This window comes from Eulemur rufifrons, chromosome 6 (assembly GCF_041146395.1).
Source record: "Eulemur rufifrons isolate Redbay chromosome 6, OSU_ERuf_1, whole genome shotgun sequence".
Taxonomy (NCBI): Eukaryota; Metazoa; Chordata; class Mammalia; order Primates; family Lemuridae; genus Eulemur; species Eulemur rufifrons.
In genome coordinates this window covers 67,102,057-67,125,817 of record NC_090988.1, presented here as the reverse complement: position 1 = coordinate 67,125,817, position 23,761 = coordinate 67,102,057, and the positions used below count along the sequence as shown (strand labels likewise).

At 54.8% G+C, this 23,761-nt stretch overlaps 1 protein-coding gene across 3 annotated transcripts in view; it reads left to right on the top strand.

Moving 5' to 3' along the window:
- The window catches only part of USH1C (USH1 protein network component harmonin), a 47,670-nt gene extending 25,622 nt beyond the window's left edge, over positions 1–22,048 (top strand). For 2 of the 3 annotated variants that reach the window (XM_069469663.1, XM_069469662.1), the window contains 6 exons: positions 14,099–14,140; positions 14,515–14,568; positions 14,907–15,006; positions 17,700–17,809; positions 19,148–19,203; positions 21,566–22,048. In XM_069469663.1, coding sequence (XP_069325764.1) covers positions 14,099–14,140; positions 14,515–14,568; positions 14,907–15,006; positions 17,700–17,809; positions 19,148–19,203; positions 21,566–21,578 — 375 coding nt within the window. In that variant the 3' untranslated portion in view covers positions 21,579–22,048. Of the gene's footprint in view, positions 1–411; positions 462–4,330; positions 4,484–5,796; positions 5,914–6,494; positions 6,978–10,264; positions 10,385–11,506; positions 11,558–14,098; positions 14,141–14,514; positions 14,569–14,906; positions 15,007–17,699; positions 17,810–19,147; positions 19,204–20,293; positions 20,403–21,565 lie in introns of all 3 variants that reach the window. The other variant, XM_069469661.1, reaches the window with a different exon arrangement.
- The last annotated feature ends 1,713 nt before the right edge of the window (positions 22,049–23,761 follow it).

Below are 23,761 nucleotides of genomic sequence, written 5' to 3'. Positions count from 1 at the left end.
GATGGAGGGACCAGGCGTCGGTTAGGAGCGGCCTCGTTCTCTTTCAACGGGGCTTTGTGTTTGGAGACTGTGGCTGTGGTTTGGAAAAGCTCATCCTTCCACAAGGGGTTTTCTCTGATTTTCTGGTGCTGACTTCTGAAGCCAGTGTCCTGGGGAGAGGCATTTGAGAGTGACCCAGGGCCTGGGAACCGGGGCTTCGCTCAGGTGGTCTTGGGCCTGCTTTGCACCCCAGGGGAGGCCAGGTGAGTGTCGAGTCGGACAGGGGGTGCAGTTTTGCTGCTGGATCTGCCAACGCTGCTCTTCGTCTCACAAAGCCACGTGTTCCTCGGGAGCCCAGCTCCCAGCTGCTGCCCGTGGGTCTCTGGCCCAGCTGAACCGTGTATCATCCTTCTGTTCTCTGTGTTCTTATAGCCTTTGGGTGGTTTTATCGTTATGACGGCAAATTCCCAACCATCCGGAAGGTAGGACACGACTGGGTGCTGTGCTGGTTTGCTGCCGAGTTTGCTGTGGCTTTTGGCTTTTTCCAAACGTTTCTTTTCCTTTCAACTCTGAATGGTGTGGCCTGGCCTGTTCACTTGGAGAGCTAACCCCAGCTGCACCTCTGGGTCAGGCTAACGTCATACGGCAGGTGCCATTGCAGAGGCATCGTGGGGGGAGGGTATACATGGCGTGAACCCTGCCCAAGTAGCACCAGGCAATGCATGCGTCAGCACCAGCCCTGATGGGTACAAGGAAGGAGCTGGAAGCTTCTGCTTTGTTCCTTTGTCAAGTAGAACTAGAGGCCAAGACTGGAAGCATGGGATTAGAGTGAAATATCAGGGTGGGTTTCATAGTGCAGGTTATGAGACCAGCTGTGCCAGATACAGACTGGCTGCCCAGGCCGGGGATGTGCTGCCCGGGGTTGGGACAGAGAGCCATGCCAGTCATAACCCTCTCCTAGAAATATCTGTGCATGCACCCAGGATAATGCATTTTTCCAGTCTCCATGGCCTTTGATTTTCTCTCTAAATCTTATTACGATATCTCCAGGCCTCGTAAAATCCTCTGTCTTTCTAAATCACATTGACATTTGATTATGAAAACACTGCTGTTAATATCTGTAATTGGACATTCAAGATGACTTGGTGTTTGGAAATCAGGCATTGGCATAAATCTGGGTGTGCTAATTTAGATGTTATCTCTTGGCTCTTTCTGGCAAGATGTCTGTCCCCCAGAAACCACTGCGCTGGCAGCTGGGCAATCTTGATGATATGTAACTCCTCCCTCCCTGTAAACTGGGAATGTCAGATGTGCTGGGAGAATCCACCCCCTTCCTCCAGCATGTTCCTGTTAAAATAACAGACAGCAATATTTTTCCTGACAGAAGTAAATGTCTTTACCTAGGAACAGAGATCATGGTTTGTGCAGCATTGAATAAACCCAGAACAGAGCTCCTCAGGGGACTCTCTCCCACACTGTCATGGTCTCAGAAAGGACTTGGTCTCATAAGACTGTCTTTTTCATTTTACAGGCTGACTCTGTGGCTTAGGATATCTCCTTGGGTTAGATTTCTAATCCTTGCCTCTATGTTGCCTCTATTAGAACTGAGAAAGAAAACACACACAAATAATAGTAAAAGGAGACATAGAGGTCAAATCTTCTCCAGGCACTAATAACTACATAAATGTAAAAGAACTAGAATCTCCTTCACACACCCGCCCCCGCCACCGTAATCATGGCGCTTGAAAATTGCTGTTGGCAAAGAGGTAGGCCTGCTTTTCCCCTATTCCTGAGTTCTGTCCTTCCAGAAACAGCTGGCATTTTGGTTTTCATTTTCATTTCCAAAAGAGAGGAAATTGCTTCTAGGCAGAAACAAGAGTACAACCACCCCATCTGCCTCTCCTCTCAGTCTAGACCAAAAGGACTATTTGCCATGCATTTAACTGACAGCTAAAAGGACAACAGAATCATACCCCTCATACCAGCTCTGAAAATCCATCATCATTTTTTTCTAGAGCCATGTGAGATGCTTTGTCTCCCAGCAGCTGGAACACCAAGTCCCCAGGTAATACAAGTGGGTTTCCACGGCCTTGATCATCAATGCACAAATTCCTCTTGTTTAAAAAGATAATGACTCGCCTGTAGTCCCAGCTACTCAGGAGGATCGCTTGAGCCCACGAGTTTGAGGTTGCTGTGAGCCATCATGAGCCACTGTACTCTAGCTGGGGCAACAGAGTGAGATTCTGTCTCAAAAAAAAAAAAGATAAAAATAAAGATTCAATGTCTCCTATTCCAACCTTGGCAGTAGATCCATCTGGGGCTCAAAGCCCCCAGGCCTGTGGCTCCACAAAGTCTGTGCTGGGACCTGAAAAATTCATGGCCTGACTAAGCCCTTTCCCCAGCACAGCTTTAGTCGGTAACGCAGACCAGCAATGCTTGCAGGAGCCCACCGTCTGGCAGGGCAGGCAGATTCCCATACAACTCAGTAACCTGTGTGGAGAGTAGTATGGTATCAGTGGGCAATGCTATATGGCAAAGTGCCCTTCTGCGTCTGTAAACAGATGCAGCGTTCCTGGGGATGAGACAGAAACTGTCTACTGTCAGCCTGCCCCAGCATGGAGCCCTAGCTCTAAAATCTTAGCACTGATCATTTTTTTAAACCGACAGAACAGCCATTCCTATCATGGTGGCCCCTGGGAGAGGCCATGCACCTATTCTAGCATGCTACCATTAGGCAGAATGTTTCTGGCTCCTCTTGGGGAATTGCTGTCTGATCTATACCAGGATGGCAGGGACTCATCTATCAAGTGAGCTAAGAGTCTCATGAACAGAGTAGGCAAGGAACCAAGCAGGACTCTGCAGCAATGAGAATCATGTTCTCAAAAGGCTCATAGACTGCTCTGGAGGCAGATCCCAGAGGTGACCGTCTCCAAAGCACATTAGGGGTACACAGAGGTGGGGTTGTCTTTAGGAGGCGGATAGGATGGGTCTGTCAGAGGTCCATAAGTATCGCCGAGCTCCTCCAGCTGTGGATAAACGTTGTGTGTCCATTGCTGGGGAACTCAGTTCCTCATTCCTGGCCTCGGACGCTGAGATGATTCAGGAACTTCAAGAGCAGGCTTCAGGCAGGTTTTTCGGGGGTGGGAGTGAGCTCAATGAGCAAGGAGTTTCCTCCTTGCCCCAGAAATTGCCCAGAGTGTTGCCTCTCTCTGCCACCCCCTCTCCTGAGTGCTAGCTCCGTCCTCCATGCCGTGTGTGATAGAGGCTGACACTCCCTCCTGTGTGTCCTCCTTGCCCCCAGCTCCTCAGGGCACAATAGAAAGACGGTGGCACCTGGAAGACGCAGGTCCAAATCCTGGTACTGTCACTTCCTAGCTGTCTGACGTCAGGCAAGGGTCTTAACCTCTAATACCTACGTAGGAGATCATGAGTTTAAGTCCTTGGCACATAGGCAGTCCATAGATGTCCATTCTCTTCCTTCCTTAGCCCTGGCTTCCCTGCAACCCCATGAGAGGAGCAGCCAGGAAAACAGGCTCTGTGGGTCCAATTCCAACAGGGAAAATAAGGAATCTATGTGTCCTTCATCTCCCTCCCCAGATCCTCAAAGCCTATTGGCCAGTGTAAAGCAGTTGGGCCATCCTGCAGTTTCCAGCTAGTTCTTAGTTGAGGGTCCCAGCTCAGAGGGAACTGTGGGTTTCAACTCTCCAGAATAAAATAGTCTGGAGCTTAAGCATAGGGGCAAAATCTGATGTCCCTGGCTTTGAGACCCCAGGTCTGAGTCTGCCCCCACCTCCTCTAGCTCAGGACAGAGAATCTCTGCAGAGGAGGCTCACCAGCTCTCTTGGTTTTCTCTGGAATCTTCCAGGATGCATGTCTGATATCGGAACATGAAATGATATAGAAGCCATGTACCCAGATATTGGGAAATAAATACAATGCCTTTTATTCATAAGGCACTTTGAAGTTCACAAAGCTCTTTCATAGATGGTATTCCATTGACACTGGATAACAAGCCCATAGGGCAGGTATTTCCACCATTTTGGAGATGAGGCGAATCAGGCCCAGAGAGGTTGAGGAACTCAGCCAAAGTCACACAGCCAGTGAACTAGTAAGCCAGTTCTTCTGGCTGACAACGGGAGTATATCTCCAGCTCTGCAATGGATGGCAGTGGCCTGTCTATCCTAAACCTGAGGTCTGATGTCCAGTGTGGCAGGGCAGAGCAGGGGCAGGGGCTCACTGTGGGTAGGTTGCCCAGTGCTGCCTGAGAACTGCATGCCCTGTTTGCTGTGCCATGCTAGTGTTAACACATCCTTGTAATCCTTGTCATATAAACAATGCCACATCTAATCAGAAAGGAAAAGATAAGAAGAAAGCCAAGTATGACAGCCTGCAAGAGTTGAGAAAGAATAAGAAGGAACTGGAGTTTGAGCAAAAGCTTTACAAAGAGAAAGAGGAAATGCTGGAGAAGGAAAAGCAACTGAAGATCAACCGGCTGGCCCAGGAGGTACGTCCTGCTTGCAGGCCAGGCGAGCATCCCTGGGACGCAATTTGGTTTTTCCCCACCAAGCTCCGAGGGGACCAGCTGGAGTTGTTCTCCCCAGATGGAGTCCAAGGGTGGGATGAGCCTTTCCTCCCTCCCCAGTTTGGAGAGTGAGATCGTGCCACCTCCCCAGGGTCATCTGATTAGCTCTTGATTTAGATGCGTGTTTGGGATGGAGATTAGCTTCCTTGCTCAGGGTACGGGTCTGAGGCTAGCCTCTCTGCCCAGACTGTAGGTCTCAGGTTAGCCCTTGATACACCGGGCTAGAGGTTTGAGTCTGTCCCTTTCTCCCCACCCCACTAGAGTATGAGTCTAAAGCTAGGCCTCTCCACCTTAGATGTGGCTGGGAGGCTGGTTACCCTGCTCAGGGTATGAGTCTGAGGCTAACCCCTCTGCCTAGTTTATAGCTCTGAAGTTCCATTCACCTGTCTACCGATCTGAATCAATCTGGCCTCCATATTCAGGTTATGAGTCCAAGACCAGGTCTCCCCAACCTAGCTTGGCTCTGAGACTATGGGTCTGAGGCTAACCCCTTTGGACAGGGGCTAGGCTATCCCCCAATTAATAGGGCTGAGTCTAAGGCTGCCCCCATCAACATAGGGTTTGTTTGAGGCTAGACCTCCTTAACCTGGGAATGTATCTAAGTCTGTCCCCGTCAAGACATGTCAAGAGCTATCTTAGAGCACAAGTAAATCCTATCCTAGGTGAGATGGGTGACCTTAACTCCCTAGCTGTAGGAGATATCATTGTTTCTGCTTTTCCTTAATGCTTCCATGAATCAGAATGCCAATCTGATTAGATTATAAAACCAGAGAAGTCTTGGAAAATATGAAGTGCATTAGATCTGGCCTTAGGAACAGATTAGCTACAAAATTAAAAATCAAATTGAACTTGTGCTTCTGAGGACAAGGCAGCCGGAATAAAAGAGTAGTTAAATTCTTGGAATACGCTGAGAGGCTACGGAAGGACCATTCTTGGAAAATCATCAGAGCCTTAGGGCTCCTGGGCATCTGGGGTCCAGTAAATCCCACACAACACAAAGCCCCTCTTCTGATTCTGCCTGCAAGTGCTGTTAAGTCAAATTGGCGCCCCAACCCTCCTGTCCCTGTTTTCACCTCCTCGAGGGCCGGTGGAACAAGCCGGGTCTCTTTCTGGGTAGTTGACACACCTAACAGCACCCCAAGGTTTTTGAAGAAGTGCTTCTGTGCTACTGCTGTCCTCGTGCTATTCAAGTGTGCCCTTTGTCCTCTCCCTTCTGCGCCGGTGCCGGCTCTCAGGTGTCTGAGACGGAGCGGGAAGACCTTGAGGAATCGGAAAAGATTCAGTACTGGGTGGAAAGGCTCTGTCAGACGAGACTTGAGCAGATTTCCTCTGCTGATAATGAGATTTCAGAGGTAACAGAGCCCTTCTTTCCACGTAGACCCTCCTGCTGCCTTCAGAGTGACCCACCCTGGGGATAGCGGGAGGCAGGAGGGCCCCTAGCCAGTGTCACTGGCCACACCGGTGCCTGTGCCCCTGTTCAGGGCCCACCCCTACAAACCCACTCCCCCTTCCTCTCTTGGGGAGGGAGGATGAGTCTGTAATTCCAAGCTTTATCTCCAGAGTGATCACTAAGTCCCTGAGCTCGTCTCAGATGGTCCCTAACAACAGCGAGGTCTGTTGTCCTGGTGTGTTGGCTGGGTGCGCCTCAAGTGTGTTCCCAGAGGATAAACTATATGAGCACCTTACTTACCACCCACGGATGGCATAACTTGGGACCCTCCTGCATTTGGGCACTCCCTCCCAGCCACCTGGTATGGACTAAGCTGGGTGGGCACCCAAGTGGCAGAGAAGTGGCACCCGCATGGTTCTGGTTTGAGGGTGGTGGGTCTCCAAAAGCAAGAGAGACAGATGAGAAGAACATTGTAGTCGCTGTATTGTGAAGTGGAGCACTAGTCAGTGTGGACGATTACAGAGCTTCCTTGCAACCCCCCAGATGACCACGGTGCCGCCGCCTCCCCCGCCTTCTGTGTCTCCCCTGGTCCCACCCTTGAGACGCTTCGCAGGCGGGCTGCACCTGCACACCACTGACCTGGATGACATCCCCTTGGACATGTTCTACTATCCCCCCAAGGCTCCCTCTGCCTTGCCTGTGATGCCCCACCCTCCATCCTCCAACCCACCCCCCAAGGTCCCTGCGCCCCCTGTCCTGCCCTCATCTGGCCACGTGAGCACCTTGTCCTCGCCCTGGGTGCAGCGCACCCCGCCACCCATCCCCATCCCTCCCCCGCCGTCCATCCCCACCCAAGACCTCACTCCCACCCGCCCACTGCCCTCGGCACTAGAAGAAGCACTGGGCAACCACCCCTTCCGCACTGGGGACACAGGCAATCCCATGGAGGACTGGGAGGCAAAGAACCACAGCGGGAAGCCCACCAGCTCCCCTGTCCCTGAAAGGAGCTTCCTGGCCACTCCAAAGGTACTACCCCTGTTCCGCATGCTATGCTTAGACACAGGGAGAGTGGGGAGAGCTGCTGTTTCATGTCCTCCGCTGCTCCTGAGAGTGGAGACAGGAGGAAACATCATCTCACCCCACCTTCCAGGAATGGCCCCCTGACCTGCATGTGTGGACATCCTGCATGTGTGAGGTTTCTGCTGATCTTGAAGTGCTGCATTGCACGGTGAATTGTCTGTGATCCTCGGGATGAGCCATGGTGTATCCATTCAATACCCATTGCTCTCTCTTAGCGCCTCCTGGCTCGTGTGTGCGGGTAACTTTCAGCGTAGTACTTGCAAGGCTACGATAGTGAACAGTCAGAGCTCTGGGTCATATCCAGTCATTTCTTGATATTTTCCCAGAAAGCCTTGAATATGAGAAATGACTCCCTGGTTTAACAGGAAAAAACGGTGGGAAGTGGGAGACGGAGAGAACAGGGATACGATATTAGGCTCTGTAAACGCAGTGTTAGGACATTCCAGTGCCATTTTCTCTGGCATTGGCCAACTGCACCGGCTTGAAGTTTAATATCCAGAAATTTCTGGCCAACTTCCAGCCTCAGAAAAAAATGAAGATGAGAGAGTTCCTAGAAATCTCTAAATTTACTCTTAAAAGACTAGGGATGTTTTTCTTGGATGTCTGGAGGCTGAGCAGTGATCTTTCTCGGAAAGACATATTTCTTATTCATTATTCTTAATCCAAAGATTATTTTGAAAGAGGCAGTCCCTGAGGAAGACACGGAGCTTTGATCCCATGGAGGAAAATACAAGACATTCCTCCGCTCCTGGAGACACGAGGCCAGGCATGGGTCAGTGCAAAAGCAGCTCATGTCAGCTGAGGGGAGTAGGGGCTGCTGGGGAGGGGACAGTCTGTAGCCCCTGACCAGGGGGTTTTGTTCCCCTTGCCTGCGTGGATTTGAGTTGCTGCATGAAGAGCAGGGTAAGCATCTCAGGCATTCAGGAGAGCTTGGGAGAAGGAAGGTGGGAGTGAAGAAAAGCGCCAGATGCTGATAAGGCTGCAGCTTCCAGCAGGAGACCCTCAGAGAGACCCCCTCTGGACCCCTGGGGGATCCGCTGAGCCCTGCAGCTCTGGCGGGAAGAAGTGTGTTCTGGGGATGTCACAGCCCTGCCAAAAGCTGCTGTGCAGGCGCTGAGTTAGCCTGGCACGGAGGGCCACATCCTTCTCTGTAGGTGTCCTCCACCCAAATGACCAGTAGCTTTTCCTCAGCAAATTTGGTTCCACAATCAGTGATTGTGCTGTGCCTGTCTTTGCGAGGGGGAGAGGGGAGAAGGACTGAAAAGGACACGGAGGAGACTAGCATAGCTGTGCTTTCCAGGACTCGCCATCTGAAGGGTATGCAGCTTCTTGGGCAGGATTTTGCTATAAAATAGGCATAGGCCACATGGGATTCATTCTAATAAAAGGTTGAAGGTGCCTCTACGGAGGAGAGGGCTTCTGAGCCGAGCTTTGAGGGATGGCAGCATGTGGCAGCATGGGAGGAAGGGCATGGCGGGTGCCGGGAGCGTGAAGACGGCGAGGAGGAGCAGCAGGAGTCAGGCTGCCCGGGTTTGAGTCCTGGGTCTGCTACTCACTGGCTGGGTGACTTTGGGCATGTGTTACTGCGTCTGTCTGAGCCTGGACCTCCTCATCCATAAAAGGGGAAAGCTAATGGCAACCACCTGTTATGAGAACCAAATGAGTCAGTACATGAACGTATGCTGAGTTAATACTGAGAAGAGTGGCAGGCACATAGTGGGTGTTCAGTGCACATTAACTGTGGTCATTGAGAGTCCAGAGTACAAGAACATTTGGGTGAAGCTGTAAACGTGGGATTGGAGGTAATTGCAGCGAAACTTCGAAATAGAGTCAAGAATCAAGACTTGACTTTGAATCTTTGGTCCAGCTGTCTCTGATTCTTCAAGGCATTACAAAGTTCCCACTGTTAGTTCCTGATCAGAGCATAGGGACGGTCAAAAGCTCCCCAGGGAGTCTCTGAAGACCCAGACCATAAACGTCTCAAACAACATCAAAGCCAGGGTTGTCCCTGACTTGAAGGCCAGGAGGCTGCTGTTTGATCAGCTCCATTGGGTCCGTGTGAGCACTCGCCCTTGCACCGCCTACCCTGCCCAATCTCCTCCTCCCTGCATGCCCCTGGCCAGCTGTCGTCAGTGCTGCAGCAGGAAGTGTGGGTGACCACACCAGGCATCAGCAGGCCCCAGGCCGTGGCAACAAACACCGGTGTCAGCTTAACACATGCACCTGCTACACTAGCACCTGCCAGAGGGAGGTTTTCAGGACCAGATCTACCGCCAGGCAGTGTCCCACCTGCCCATACTATTGAGTCATTCATTCAACACATGTTTATTGAGCACCTACTGTATGCCAGACACTGTGCCGGATGCTGGGGACCCCCACTAGATAGACAGCTGCAGTCCCTGCCAAGACAGTTTGGTGGGGAAGAGACAAGTAAGCCAGCAACTACCACACAACCAGGTGGAGACGGGAAACACAGGTGCTATGAGGAGTGGAGGTGGAGGAAAAGCTCAAGAGAGGCTTCCAGAAGGAGCGGTGCCAGAGCTAAGACCTGGACGGGTAGGCAGAAGGAGGAAAAGCATGTGCAAAGGCCTCAAGGAAGAAAGCCCAGCATTTTGGAGGCTAAAGTGAGGCAGTGGGAAGGAAGGTGAAGCTCGTGGAAGGCTTTGGGGGTCCAGCCATCGAGCTCAGCAGTGGGGACCCGTGGAAGGGTTGGGGGTAGGGTGTGACCCTGTCAGATAAGTCTTGCTCAAGACGATCAGGTGGGTTAGAGCAAACCAGGCAGGTTGCTCACCTGTGACCTCCAGAGACTGGGCCCACCCACCAGGGACAGCAGATGCTTCCTGCTGGCTGCAGTCCAGGGACTGGAGCTGTGGCAGAAGAGCTAGCCCTCGAAGGGAGGGGACACCAGATGGCACCCATGGCCTTGAAAGTGTGACAGAGAGTCTTGAAAGTGTGTCCTCTGAGTGACACTGGCTGCTGGCACCCTCAATGAGGCTCTGGCTCAAGTGTCTGATTCTGTAGAGCCACCAGTAGTTTCTGTGGCCTCCGACCACACCGTGGCCGATAGGCTTCTCTGCTCTCTGCTGAAGACCACACCCCCAGGACCTCCAGCAGGGCGAATGGACCAGCCTGGCTTAGCATGTGCATGGGTGTGGCTTTGCATGTGTAGAAGCACTACAGCTGGCCTTGGCCACCCAAGACCTCACATGGGTCTCTTAAACTAACCCCTGTAGACATTTTGCCCAAGCCCACAGCCTCCTCGAGGCCCTGGCGTGTCCACCATCTCCAAACCCGTCATGGTCCACCAGGAGCCCAACTTCATCTACAGGCCAGCTGTGAAATCTGAGGTCCTGGTAAGCCCCTTGGGCCCCCTCCAGGGCATCTCTAGGGGAGCAGACCAGGGCTGTCTCCCCTGGGTTCTGCTGCCTCTGCAGGGAGGGTGAGGTGGGACACAAACTCAGTCAGGCGCCATCTTGTAACCTTCTCATTGGCCAAGAGATGCGTCCACATGAGTGTGACAGGATGCTGGTGTGACCAGGAATTCCTGTTCCTCACTTGACCACAGCCTGTCCTGAAAGCAATAATAATAACAGATAAGATTTATTAAGAGCCTGCCACGTGCCGGGGCTCTGCAGGGTCTCTTAATCCTCACCACAATCTAGTGAGATGGTTCCTCTGAGGCTTAGAGAGTTTAAGTTGGTTGCACAAGTCAGAGCCTGGACTTGCTCCTTACATCTTTCAGACTTCAAAGGCCATGCTCTGACCCATGGTGCCATCTTGCCAAAACCTGCATCGACCATGTCTGCCCTGGCCTCTGCCCTGTGGCCTATTGTGACCTGGTGTGGAACACCCTCAGATGGGGTTGTGGCCTGGCATGGGACCCCTCAGATGGGGAACTGGCCAGAGCCCACCCACTCCCTTTCACCATGTCCCTCCTCGCTCCTCACTAGGATGGGTAGTCTGAGGTGTGGTCCTGGGCAGCGGGGAGGGTCTGCCCACCCCCAGTAACTGACGGCTGAGGGAGCTCGGACTCCCATGCACCCCTCAGAGGTGCCGGCCACTGACTGGCCTCCCTCCCACCTGCAGTGAGGAGAGAGTCATGCCAGAATTTTCATTTCCTTTTCAAGGAAACCTTATACAACTGTCAGGCCAGGGCAGGACAGCTCAGGTAATTATTCTGAGCTTTAGCTGTCGGCTCCCCAAAGGGCAAAGGTTATGCTCCTGGGACAGCCAGTGGACGCAGCCATGTTGTGTTCTCTGGCTAGTGACAAGGGGTGGTGTCTGCTTGGCAACAGATGGGTAGCTGCTGCAGCTGTGGGCGTCCACGGCCCTAACAGATGTCAGACTGTGTCTGCTTGGGGAGGGACGTTGGCAAGGCAGCCCCAGGCTGGCAGCCCAGGGCTGGCACCAGGGGGCAGACGAGACCTACTGGTAACGTCCAATGTGGAACTACTTTTTTTTTTTTTTCCTGGCAGCCACAGGAGATGTTGAAGAGGATGGTGGTTTATCAGACAGCATTCAGACAAGTAAAATGATACCCGCTGTGTGTCTAGGGTCCTCCCTACCATCCTCTGTTTCTTCCACTCTGTGCCTGACTTCTTTGTCTCTGGAAGTGCCGGATCCACGGTGGCCCCACGCACCGTCTGCCAGGGAGCCTCAGGCCAGAACAGTGTCCCCCGTTGCCCGTGACAGGGATTGGGAGGATTTCATATGAGAGGGGACCCGGGGCTTGTCAGACCCCATGCTCAAGCTGAGAAAGCAGCGGGACCCCTGGCTGCTTGCCCTTTTTGCTGCTGTTTGGCCAAAGAGGAGCAGGGCAGAGGGAACCCTCAGAGGGTCACAGAGGCCAAGATGGGCCTTTACTCCAGCCCTAGGAGAGAAGGCGGGGGCTGCCTTAGATGTCTCCCTGCACCTTCCTCTGTCTTGTCCTGTGCAGGTAGATCAAAGCTTCACCAAACCCTCCCTGACACTGAACCAGCATCAGGGAGGAAGAGGTGGCTCAGGGCCTCCGTCTGCCCAGGGTGCTCCTGTGCACAGGGACGTGGACGTCCTTGCTGGCCTCTGGTATCAGGCAGGCAGCCACTGTCCTCCCTGCCCCTGGGGCTTATCTCCCAGAGCCAGCATTGGGCTGTCTGTTTCATCACCGATGAAAGAGACCCCAAGATAAAAGAGATCTTGCAGCCAGCCCTGCTCCCCCACTCCCCTCCTCACTGATAAGCATCAGACTGCAGGCTGACTTGACCACAGGCAGGGAGCAAAAGGGAGGTGTCGCTGTGCAGTGAGACATAGGTGTCTGCAAAAGGGGCTGCTCGGAGCCCAGGGATTTGTAAATTTAATCGTTACAACCACCCTTGGAGCTAAGTGCTGGTATCAACCCTATCATAAAATGAGAAACTGAAGCAGAGAGAGTTAAAAACAGGCCCACGATGGCACAGCTAGTGTCAGTCCCTGGACTTGAATCCAGGAGGTCGTGCTCTGCAGTCTGTGCTGGTAAACGCTACACCGTCCTGCCTCTCAAAGCACTGCCATTGCTCAACAGGCATTTGAGGACCTGGTAGTTTAGGGCGCAAACAGCCTAGGCTTCAGGCTTGGAGTCAGACCCCTGCTCCCTGCCCACTGAGTGACCCTGGGCATGACTGTCACCTCTGTGGGCATGAATGTCACCTGTCTGGGCCTCAGTTTCTTCGTCTGTTGAATGAGGGGTTGGGCTCCCTCTTTAGGGGCCAAGAAGCTGTAATGGTTTGTGAATCTCCCATTTAAATTCTTACAAGACTCAAGTACCTGCCACCTGGCCCATCCCTGAGAACAGGTTGTCACAGGGTCACAGAGAGTGAAGGCCGGTAGCCAGCACGGCCCAGCCTTCCAGAAGGAAACAGCCAGGGGTAGGCAGGGCCCTCTCCGTGAAAGAGCACCACTGCCTGACACCCCTCTCGCCCGTGGATCTGCCACGTCCCTCCTCTGTCTGCTGCGCCCGCTCCCCCCTGGCTGTGGCCTCCGAGCTGAGCCAGGCCCATGGCCTCTTTGGGGTCGAGCCTGGGAGATGAAGGCCAGTGAGGAGGGATGGCAGGAGGATGCTCAGGGATCTCCCTGCTGATATTTGGCCCTCATCTTGTTCCCAGAGCTTGGTTGCTGCCTGCTGTGCATAGGCGGGGTCTGTGTTCTCCCCACCACGCTGACCACAGGCCCCAGGGCACACTTGGTGTGGTCTGGGGACCTGTGTGCTCAGGGTGGCTCCACTCAGTCTGGGGAGGCCTGGTGGGCACCTGCCACAGGGCTCTCCTTCGCTCCCACCCCCGCCCCGTGGGGACTAGCCGCGGCTTTGCTGATCTGGCGCTTGGCTTCGCAGCCCCTGGCTCCCGCTCACTGTGCGTGACTCCTGAGCAAGGCCGTGTGTTCAGGCTCTACCCCCTTCTCCTACTGTCTTGTTCCTAAATCTTGGGGCCATTGTCTACACAGCAGCCCCCATCAAGCCAGGTCCCCTGAGCTGTGTGTTCTCCCCCTCTTCCTCCCCTGGCTAAAGGGCCAACCTGGGCTCCCCAGAACCTTCTAGGTAAACATTGCGTTAAGGGCAGTGCCAGGCACTAGGCCACCACAGATCCTCATCACCACCGCCCCCTTCTTGCTCAGTGACTCTTGCCTCTCCCTCGGGCATCCCGGGGCTGGTTTCCCCAGGAAGAGCAGGACTGGCCCTTCTGCGGGGCCAGAGCACGGGGTGGAGAAGCGCTGGGCTTCATCCCCTGGGGCCCGGGCGCCACCCCGAGCAGGAACTTGGAGGAGAGGAGGTGTGCCCTCGAGGACCTGAGGCTGGGGGATGAGACTCTCCGTGGGGCAGACACTGCCTGGCCAGCCCTCGCTGGAACAGTGCTCCGAATGCTTCCTGCAGCTTCCTGCTTGTCCCTGAGCAAGGGCGCTCTGGCTGTGGGGGCTGCCAGCCTCCTCCCTGCATCCCACCCAGGCCACGCCTGCCCCTCCTCCATTGGATTCTGAGCTTTCACCCTCTTTCTCCTCTGCTCTGAGCCTCAAGGGCCTCTGCTCTGTCGCCCTGAACACCCCCGCTTTGCTTCCAGGACTTCCGGAAATATGAAGAAGACTTTGACCCCTACTCCATGGTAAGATTTAACTCTCCTCTCCTGGGAGGTGGGTTAGAGTATTTGATGCTGGTGCGCCTGGGCTCTGGGGTCTGGGACGAGGTCGGGGCGCATGAGGAGCCCTGAGGACGCCCCAGCTGCTCTCTCCTGCAGAGGCTCCTTCCAGATGGCACTCCAGTGCCAACTGTATGGTGTGCATGCGCGTTCGTCCATTGTCCCCCGTGGGGCCTGGGATCCCAGCTGAAGACCAGCGGGGGTCGGGCAGGGAACGGTCCCCTGGGCTGTGTATTCTGCTGGGTCCAGTGTCCCCCAGCTGCCTGGCTTATCCTCTCCACCCCTGCTCCCACCGCCACCCTTCAGGCCGGCTCAAAGCTCCCACTGTCTTTTCCGTCTAGTTCACCCCGGAGCAGATCACAGGCAAGGATGTCCGGCTCCTGCGCATTAAGAAGGTACCTGGGCACGTGGAGCGGGGTGGGTGGGCCACCCTCCTTCCCTGCCCCTGTCCCCCTGCACCTTGGTTGCTGGCTTCTCTTATTCTTGAGGTGACTCCTAGGGGCCCCTCTGGTCCCCACTATCCTCCCCCGTCTCCCAAGATGCCCCCTCCTGGGGCGGGGCTGCCCACCCAGCCCCCGCATACCATCCAGGCCTCATTTTCTCCCCGATGGCACCGCCGGTGGCCCCATGGCGCCTCCTGCTCTCTGTGGCTCTGTCAGGAGGCTCCTTGGTGCCCAGGTGCCCACAGGCTGCTGTCTGCTTGGCTCCCTAAAGCCTGTTTTCCTCTAACCAGGAGGGATCCTTGGACCTGGCCCTGGAAGGCGGTGTGGACTCCCCGATCGGGAAGGTGGTCATCTCTGCTGTTTATGAGGGGGGAGCCGCCGAGCGGCATGGTGAGTAGGGACAGCCATGGCCCTGTGTGGGGATGGTGCAGTGCTCACACAGGGCCCTCCAGGAGAGCAACAGCTGCCCACTCGGAGTGGGCTGGCAGTGGGCTGACGGTTGCTCAAGAATGCCCACCCATCCAGCCACCTATCAGTCCCACGTGTCACCTGAGGGCATGCAATGCTGTCAGGACCAAACCAGACGCCATCCTGCCCTCCAGGGGCTCCCTGGCCAGTGGTGGCCACATGCTCAGAATTGCCAGGGACTGACAAGCACAGCACAGTCTGCTGAGGGCTTACGGGGAACTCGGGGTGGAGGAAGCCATGGCAGCCCTGAGAGAAGGCTCCCTGGAAGGGCAGTGCCTGGCTGAGCTTCGACCAGTGCTGACCCTGTGAAGGTGAGAAAGGCAGAGAGAAACCCTCAAAACCTGGCCTGTCCTTTCAGCGATGACAAGAGCCACACGTTTATTGAGAACTAATCATGTGCTGGATGCTATTCTAAATACCTGGCACATAACCTCTGTGGAAGTGTTTTGTGTATATTAACTCATTTAATCCTCATAACAACCCCGGAAGTAGCTACTGTTATTATTCTCATTTTGCAGCTTAGGAAACTGAGGCACACAGAGGTTAAAGCAGTTGCTGAAGGACCCACAGCCAGTAAAAGGTCCAGGCAGTTTGGTCGTGAGGTCTAGTGCAGGCTTGCCCCCTCCCCGAGAGCCAGAGCGCCCCCTAAACACACACACACTCTGTCTCTTTTGAGGCATGATCTCTTGCTTTGCGTGTATCCCTTTAGCAACAAAAGCAGCCTCTGCTGATGCAAGAAGAATTCGCAGACTCCAGGCCCCGTCTCTTGCTTCACACTATCAGCCCATTCACCTGCCAGGCATGTCAGAAACTCTGTTAGTGATTCCTTAGTCCAAGTCGGGGAGGTCTGGGCACCCCAAGGCGGAGGAGCCCCAGGCCTCTTACCTTCCCAGGCTAGAGCAGGAAATCGTAAGATCAGATCCCTTCTGGCAGTCCTGGGCTGCAGCCGGGCTCTCCCACCAGCTGGAGGTGGTAAAAGCTGAGGGCCTGGGGCAGGAGACAGAGAGAAGGGAGAGCCAGCTGGTGGCTGGCAGCCAGGCTTCTGTGATTACCAGGGCAGGGGTGGGCGCTGGGAGCCTTGGGTGCAAGTCCAGCTCTGCACCCTGGCTTCAGTGGCCTCAGGCCCCCCTCAGCCACACTCTGACCTTTCGTTCCAGCTAGAGGAGGCAGGACCTGCTCATCCAGGCAGCTGCCCTGGCCCCCACCCTCCTCCTCTGTCCTGGCACCCTCCTCTTCTGTGCCAACTAGGGGAGGGGTTGCTACTTGGCCCAGGGAAGCCACCTGTGTGCTGTGTCTAGCAGGGAGAGAGGACCAGGATGGAAGACTGACTCTCCTGGGTCCTCCCCACTTACCCAGCCCCAGCCCAACCACTGCCTTATTGCCCCTAAGGCTCCATCTTAGGTTTGTACAAAATGAAAAAGCGAAAGTCACCTATCCCCAGTCCCACTGTGCAGAGGACACTGCTGTCTACAGTCTGGTCCTGCACTGCTTTGGACCTGCCAGCAGCTGGTGGAAGTTTCCCCAGGAGCACATTGTTTAAGCCACCATGGCTGCCATCATCAGTAACACACACCACATTCCCATGGGCCTTCATGCCCACAAGGTTTCTGGCTGATCTATTTCAACGTAACCTGGAGTGCTCTGTGGACCTCAGGACTGGGGGAAATTCCTCAAAAAAGAGATCCAATGTCGAAGAGGTATGGGAAACCGTGTACAATCTGTCCACTGCTTGGACAGCTGCAATGCATATTAGCATATTCAAGACTCTGACAAGTCCTGCAGTGAGCAACTATTTAGCTTACAACTCAGTTTCCCCAAAATTATTAGATCACTGGAAAGTTTATCCAAGAACACCTTTTAACTGCATTCATTTTTTCAACAACTATCTTGAGTTCCTTTCTTGTGCTGGGTATCATGTGAAGCACTGGCAATAGAGTGGTGAACCTAAAAGACAGTCCCTGTCCTGGTGAAGCTGACAGTATGGTGGGAGACTTCACTGATAAGTGAACAAATAGATTTATGGCTACAAATTGTGAAAAATGCGGTGTAGGAAAAGACCGGGATGCTGTGAGAGAATAATAGGAAAGACCTACTTTAGACTGAGTGGGTGTCAGAGAAGCCCTCTCTGAGGAGGAGACATTTCCTCTCAGACTAGTAGAAGAGAAGAGACAAAGGGGAAAAGCATTCCAGATGGAACAGTATGCGAAGGCTCTGAGGCAGGAAGAGCTTGGCATGCTCAGGGATCCGAAGCAGAGCAGCGCTGCTGGGCAGCAGAGGAACAGTTTGCAGAACTCACTCAGGTCTCTGATAGCCTCGCTGGAAATGCAGGTCTGACTCCCTCTGCAACAACAGAGGCCCATACAAGAGCTGGGTGGCAATGATTCATCGTTTGTGTCATTACCGAGCTGGGGTGAGGGCGTGTGGCTGGAGTGGGGAGGAAATGCCCTTTGAGTAACCAAGTGGGTAGTTTCCCTGTGCCCTCTGGGCCCACGTGAGCTTTCAGAACCCAGGGTCAGACCTCTTCTGTGGCCCCACAGTGACCCCCTTTGCCAAGCTCTGGGCCAGGCACATGTCACATACAGTCCAGTGGGCCAATCAGCCTCATCTTCCTGCAGGTGGCATTGTGAAAGGGGATGAGATCATGGCGATCAATGGCAAGATTGTGACGGACTACACTCTGGCTGAGGCTGAGGCTGCCCTGCAGAAGGCCTGGAACCAGGGCGGGGTAAGAACAAGCCCCTCCCACTGTCCCTCCCTCACCTGCCTGCCTCAAACCCTGGTCTGTGCAGCTAGGCCTTACAATTGGGATGCCCCATCCCAGGGCGGGTGTCTAGGGTCCAGGCAACTGTTGGGTAACACCCACATACCCTGTACAGCCAATGGTCAAAATCTAACAACATGGAATTCAGAAAAATAAATGTCAATTTCTGACCTTGAATTCAAAAAGCCAGTGGTACAAACCAATTCCAGAAGACTAAGTAGGGCAGCCCTCCCAAGAAAAAGACTTAACGTCTTTTCTAAGTGCACACGGAACAGGAATCAAGAGAGTTCTGGGGTCTACTAGAAAGCATTAACAAAAGTAGAGGGCCCAAGATGAAGTACGGGCTGGTGGTAATCTGCTCTGTGCTCATTAGACACCCTCCTGGGTCAGGGCCACCATGTAAGGTCTCCCAGGCTGTGCACTGCACAATCCGAGGGGGTGCCCTCCTACAGACTGTAGTGTGAATGGTGCCCACTCATATTGTGCAATGTGCAACCTGTGCAACTGTATGCAGGCAGCCGAGCCTGAGGTATTAAGTTCAGTGCCAAGGAAGCTGACCAGATGGGCCTGGGACCCACATGAAGGGATATGGAGAAGAGAAGACTCACGGGTAACATGATGACTGTCTTTGATTATCTGAAGGGCTGCATTAGGGTAGAGGGAGCAGAAATATTCTCTGTGATTCTTGAGGGCAGAGCTGGATTGGATGGAGGGAGGTCCTGGGAAGAGAGAGAGATTTGAAGTCAATGTTAGGAGCTATCACATGGTAGACGGGCCCAGTGATATTTCAGATACTTCTCAATGGATACACCCAAGCCAAGGAGTAATGACATTGAGGGGATTCAGGTGTTAGGATCAAAAAGCTAGGCCAGAAGTTCTCCAATTGTCTGTGCATGAGAATCACCTGAGGAGCTTGTTAAAATACTGCTTCCCAGGACCCACCCCAGACTTTCAGGGGCCAAGTCCATGAGTCTACACTTTTAAGAAATTCCCCTAAGTAATTCTGAGGTTACTGCCTGGCCCTGGTCCATAGATCAGCATTTGGGAACTTAGTGTCATTTGAGGGCCTTGCAACCCTGGCCTCTCTGGTTCTGAAGCCTCAGACACCAGACTGTTCCCCAGACCTTAGGACCCCACAGTGGGCCCATCTCCAGCAGGAGGACCTCCAGCCCTCCCCTGTGGGGAGAAGGCCCCAGCTGGCTGATCCTAGGCCCTGGTGCCCAGAAATGAGAATGGAGTACCAGGGGCAGACCACCATCCACCCCTGAGTGTGCCCCAGATTCACACGGCCTCTCCCCACAGGACTGGATCGACCTCGTTCTTGCTGTCTGTCCCCCCAAGGAGTACGACGATGAGCTGTAAGTGTGTGCAGGCCCCTGACCCACCACCGCCTATTCCTTCTCCAGAACCTCCGCCGCCTTCCTCCAGCCCACCCCACCCAGCCCGAGCCTTCACTCAGCGAGAAGGAATGGCCCGAGCACACAGCTTCTCGTAGTCAGAGCTCCTAGAAAACTCCTGGGCTAGAGAAATCCTAGCACACTGCCCTCAAGTACTATCAGAGCTGCCTTCCAAGATGTCTTGTCCAAATTCTTCTTTACATATAGGAAACTGAGGCTCAAGGTCTCAGACCAAGTAAGCAGATAAGTTGGGACAAAGACTCAGGATTTTTGATTGCCCACTCAGAACGTTATCCCCTGCACTGTTATGAGACAGTTTAAAGATTTCTCTGTCCATCGTTCGCTCTCTGGAAGGCCTTCCTGATGTCTAGCTCTATGCACTTACGCTGTATCTCTAGGCAGCCAAGACCACAGGCTTTTGTCCCCACCCTGTGAGATCCCCAGGGAGCCTTGGATCTTTGATGTCTTTCTCTGTGAGTCCCTGTGTGTCTGTATCTGTTTGGGTCTCTCTGTGTTCTCTTCTCCTCTCTCCCTGTCTTTCCCTCTGTCTCTCTCTCTCTCTCTCTCTCTCTCTCACTGTCTCCCTCATCTGTCCCTCTCTTTCCCTTTCACCCCCTCCCTTTTCTCTTCTCTTCTTTCCTTTTCTTGCTTCCTGTTCTCTCTGTCCCTGGCTCTGAGTCCCTGCTTGTCTGTCTTTGTCACTCTGCATCTATTCTTACCTATCTCTCCCTGCCTCTGCGGTGTCTCCCCTCCGTCTTCACCTCATCACATCACATCCCTGCCCCTGGCCGCCCGCCCGCCCGCCATCCACACACTCCCCGCTCACACCCCTGCTTGCCTGGCGTGGCTGTGCCTGCTTGCTCCCCAGCCAGCCGAGGCTGAGTTCTGTGCCTGTCTCAGAGGGACCAAGGTCTGCTTGCTCCTGATTCTGGAACCCCGGGGCTGGGCAGAACCCGAGGCAGGAGCCAAGTGAGAGAAGAGGTCCAGCGGCGCTCTGCCTGGGAGTAACCAAGCCCTGTTTTGTGTTTCCCGCTCTGCTCTGTGTATGTAGCTCTTCTCTTCCCTCCTCCGCAGCCGAAAGCCCCCAGCCGGTCCGAAAGCTCCTTGAAGACCGTGCTGCCGTGCACAGACACGGGTTCCTCCTGCAGCTGGAGCCCACGGTGAATAGGCAGGCAGGCCACGGGGCCCTGGCTGTCCGTGCTGCGTGCAGTGGCCACCTGCTGCCCATGCTGTCGGCATGGTTCTTTGGACTGGTGTCTGGAAGGGTACACAAGATGCCATCCCTGCAGTGCCACCTAGGGCCTGCTGTTGGCCACACTGGAATTCTGCTGGACTCAGGGGCCCTCCATCTCTGGGGAGTGGTGCAGAGCACTTGCTTGGGACCTGGTGTCCTGACTCACCACAGCCCTTGGGACTTGCCTTGGGTCCCAAGCAGCACCCACATGAGCAGGATGGAGCGCTGAGCTCCATTCTCCGCTGGGTGCAGACAGTGCCTCAAAGTAGGCGTGCTGGGCTGGGAGAGCACACAGGAAGCCCAGCTGGAATGTCCCCCAAGAGGTGTCCTCAGCAAAATGTGCCTCCTTGCCTGTGAATGACACCCTGCTGGGGGCCCCTGCTCCACCCTGGCCCCCTGCTTGGGCAGAGCCAGGGCTACTAAGAGGTTTCTAAGGCTGGTCCAAAGAACCAGGGTTGGAGGATTAGGGTTGCTCATGTGCTGTTGTGCCCTGTTGTGGCCTGAGCCCTGCTCAGACCAAACTGTCCCCTGTGCCTTCTCCATCCCTTGGCTCCAAGCTCTATCTGTGGGACATACCGTGGAGCCCAGCTTCAGGATGTGTTTCCGCCCTGTGACAGGGCTGTCCCCATGGACAGAGCTAGCAGGTGGCTGTGAAACTGGTGTTTGGTGTGGCCTGAAGCCTACAGCCGGCAGCATCTGGGGCAGACCCAAGCCTGGACTTGTTGACTTTTCTGTTACAAGTTTCCCAAAACATTAGGGCCTCATGCTTCCAAGACAGTTGGCCTACTATACTGTGGCTTCTGGGAAAGCCTAAGTGGCCCTATGTTTTCTGTCACTTGCTCTTTGCAAGAGACTCCTGCTCCTGCTCCTCCCAGACCCTCCTCTCCCATCCCGGGCATCCCTTCTGTGTTCTCCCTGCCTCCTGCGTGCCGTGGCTGTGGCTGGAGTGTGGCCCTTGGGGCCTGCAGCAAGAGGGGCCTCGGAGGTTGGCAGGGCCTCGTGTTGCCAGCGTGGCTGCTCCCTTTTGGGGGCCTTGCCCTGAGCTGAGTGTGCGTCCACAAGGCCTGCTCTGTTTCCTCTCCCCCACAGGACCTTCTTCTGAAGTCCAGAAGAAGAAACCAAATTCACCCCTAGAAGACAATGAGCTCTGGCCCCACGTCCTGAACACAAAGCCTAGGAGCAGCCGAGAGAGAGGCCAGCCTGCAGGCACAGCAGGCAGCCCTGGACACCTGCGCCCAGCACCCGGGAATTTCACACTCCCTTTGGCCCGGAACCGGAACCGGGGCTGGCTGAGGAACACCCTGGGCCACCTTTCTGAAGGCCAATATGGAGAGGAGGGTGCAGCCAGCGGTTTGGAGGGGGCCTCTGGGATTTGGGACTCATTTCTTTTCTCTGGCCCAGGGAATTTGGTCTCTCCCAGCCCTGGGGGACTCCTCCTTTGAACTCTAATAGGACCCAACTCCTGAGTCCCTCTGCATCGCTGTGCCCTGGCCCCTACTGTCATTGCTGCTAGGATTGCTGTCGCAAACCTCACTCTGAGCTCATTAATAAAGTAAACAGATTTCTTTTCCAGCTTATGGGAGTGAGTATGGATTTGGGCAGCAGATTCAAGGCTGTCAAGTAAAAAAACCATAAGGTTTTGGCTCCTATTCAGGGGTGAGGAAGAGACCCCAGTGCTGGGATCTGGGTCTGATGTGAAGGATGTGATCAAATGGCCGGGCCGGGCTCGGAGCAGAGGGCTGAGGAAGCAGGAGCCCGGCTGGGCCTGGCTTCGGTGTCTTCTCAGCAGAGATGGCAGGAAATGAAATCCATGTGGCAGGGACTTTGCTCAATTGCAGAAAGCATAGCCGAAGGCAGGAGCCCCAAAGCGTCCTCAAGGTGTGGGGTTCCCCAGCTTCTCTCAAGGGCATCATGGCCACAGCTGCTTTTCCTGAGGTCACCAAGACAGCAGGTGAGGGACGGAGGCGCAGGTCCACTCCCTCCATGAAACCACATCCAGCAGAAGCTCGCGGGAGAGGAAAGGGCAGGAGGCAGGAGGTGTAACTACAAGGGCCAGCAGGGGGCGAGTCAAGGCCCTCCTGGTTACAGGGACCAGGGCACTAGCTGCAGGGAAGACGGTGGGCTTGTGTCAGTACAGGCATGTCACGGAAACCCAAGGCCGGGAGACGCAGTGTCACTGGCCTCTCGAGATTGGGAGCGGAAGGTGGCTCTGATTTCAGGAGTCTTAGAGGAGCAGCTCTCTCTGTCCCTCGGTGGCTGCATCACGGCCTCTCAGCTTCTTGCTATGTTCCGCCGAGGCTCCCGGCTCTGCCGCAGCTTGCTGTGCTTCCTCCGAGCTCAGCTTGAACTTGGCCGTCATAATCATCCTCCTCACTCTAGGCAAACGCCCGGCTAGAGCTCCAGCACCAGCCAACTCCAGCTCTATTTCCCAATTCCAAGTTCCCAGGGCAGCCTCCGACTGGGCCAACTCGCCCGAGTGGACAGCCCTTGGGGCGGGGACCATGCCAAGTCCAGTCAGCTGTGGCTGGCTTGGGTCACGTCCCACCTGGCGTGGATGCTGAGGCAGCAGGCACTGTGGACAGCAAGCCGCGCCCTCCACCCCCTTGAAAGGACCCCTGCGGGGTGCATCCTTCCCCCCAGACCCTGGGTGTCCAGAGGAAAATGACTGGGGTCCCAAGGAAAGGCGGTCTGAGGGGAGAGTGCCTCATGCATGAGGGGGCCCCAGGAAAACACCTTCCTGTGGTGGACACTGCAGGGAGCCCCTCGGGGACACCCACTGCCCACTCACTGGGTCCAGCCTCATGTTCAGCCGAGTCCCCACCACGTACCACAAGGCTGCAGCCCGAGCTGGACCCTGAGGACTTGGTGGTAAAACAGACACACTCGCTGCTCCCAAGACCTCCCCGGATCACAGCAGGGGAGGGGCTCAGAACAAAACTACCACGTGGGACGGAAGGAAACCCACGGGAGGAGCAGAGAGAGAGAGAGAGGAGCTGCCGGACTTTCTCAGTGCAGACAAAGCCACAGTGACCTCCAAATAACCAGCTCCTAGAGACAGCAGCCACTTGGAGGAGGTCCCTGCATTTTCTTATCTGGTGCCTAACCTGGCTCTGGAGACGATTCCAAAACCAACAAGGAGGGAGGTCCTATTTGCTGACACCTACTATGTGCTAGGCCTGGGCTGAACCCCGTGTCTGCTGTCTCAAACTGCAACCCCTGGGAAGCGTGCACGGCCTTCCCGGGAGCCTGGTGACAACAGCCCACACTTAGATGGCACTGACTGTC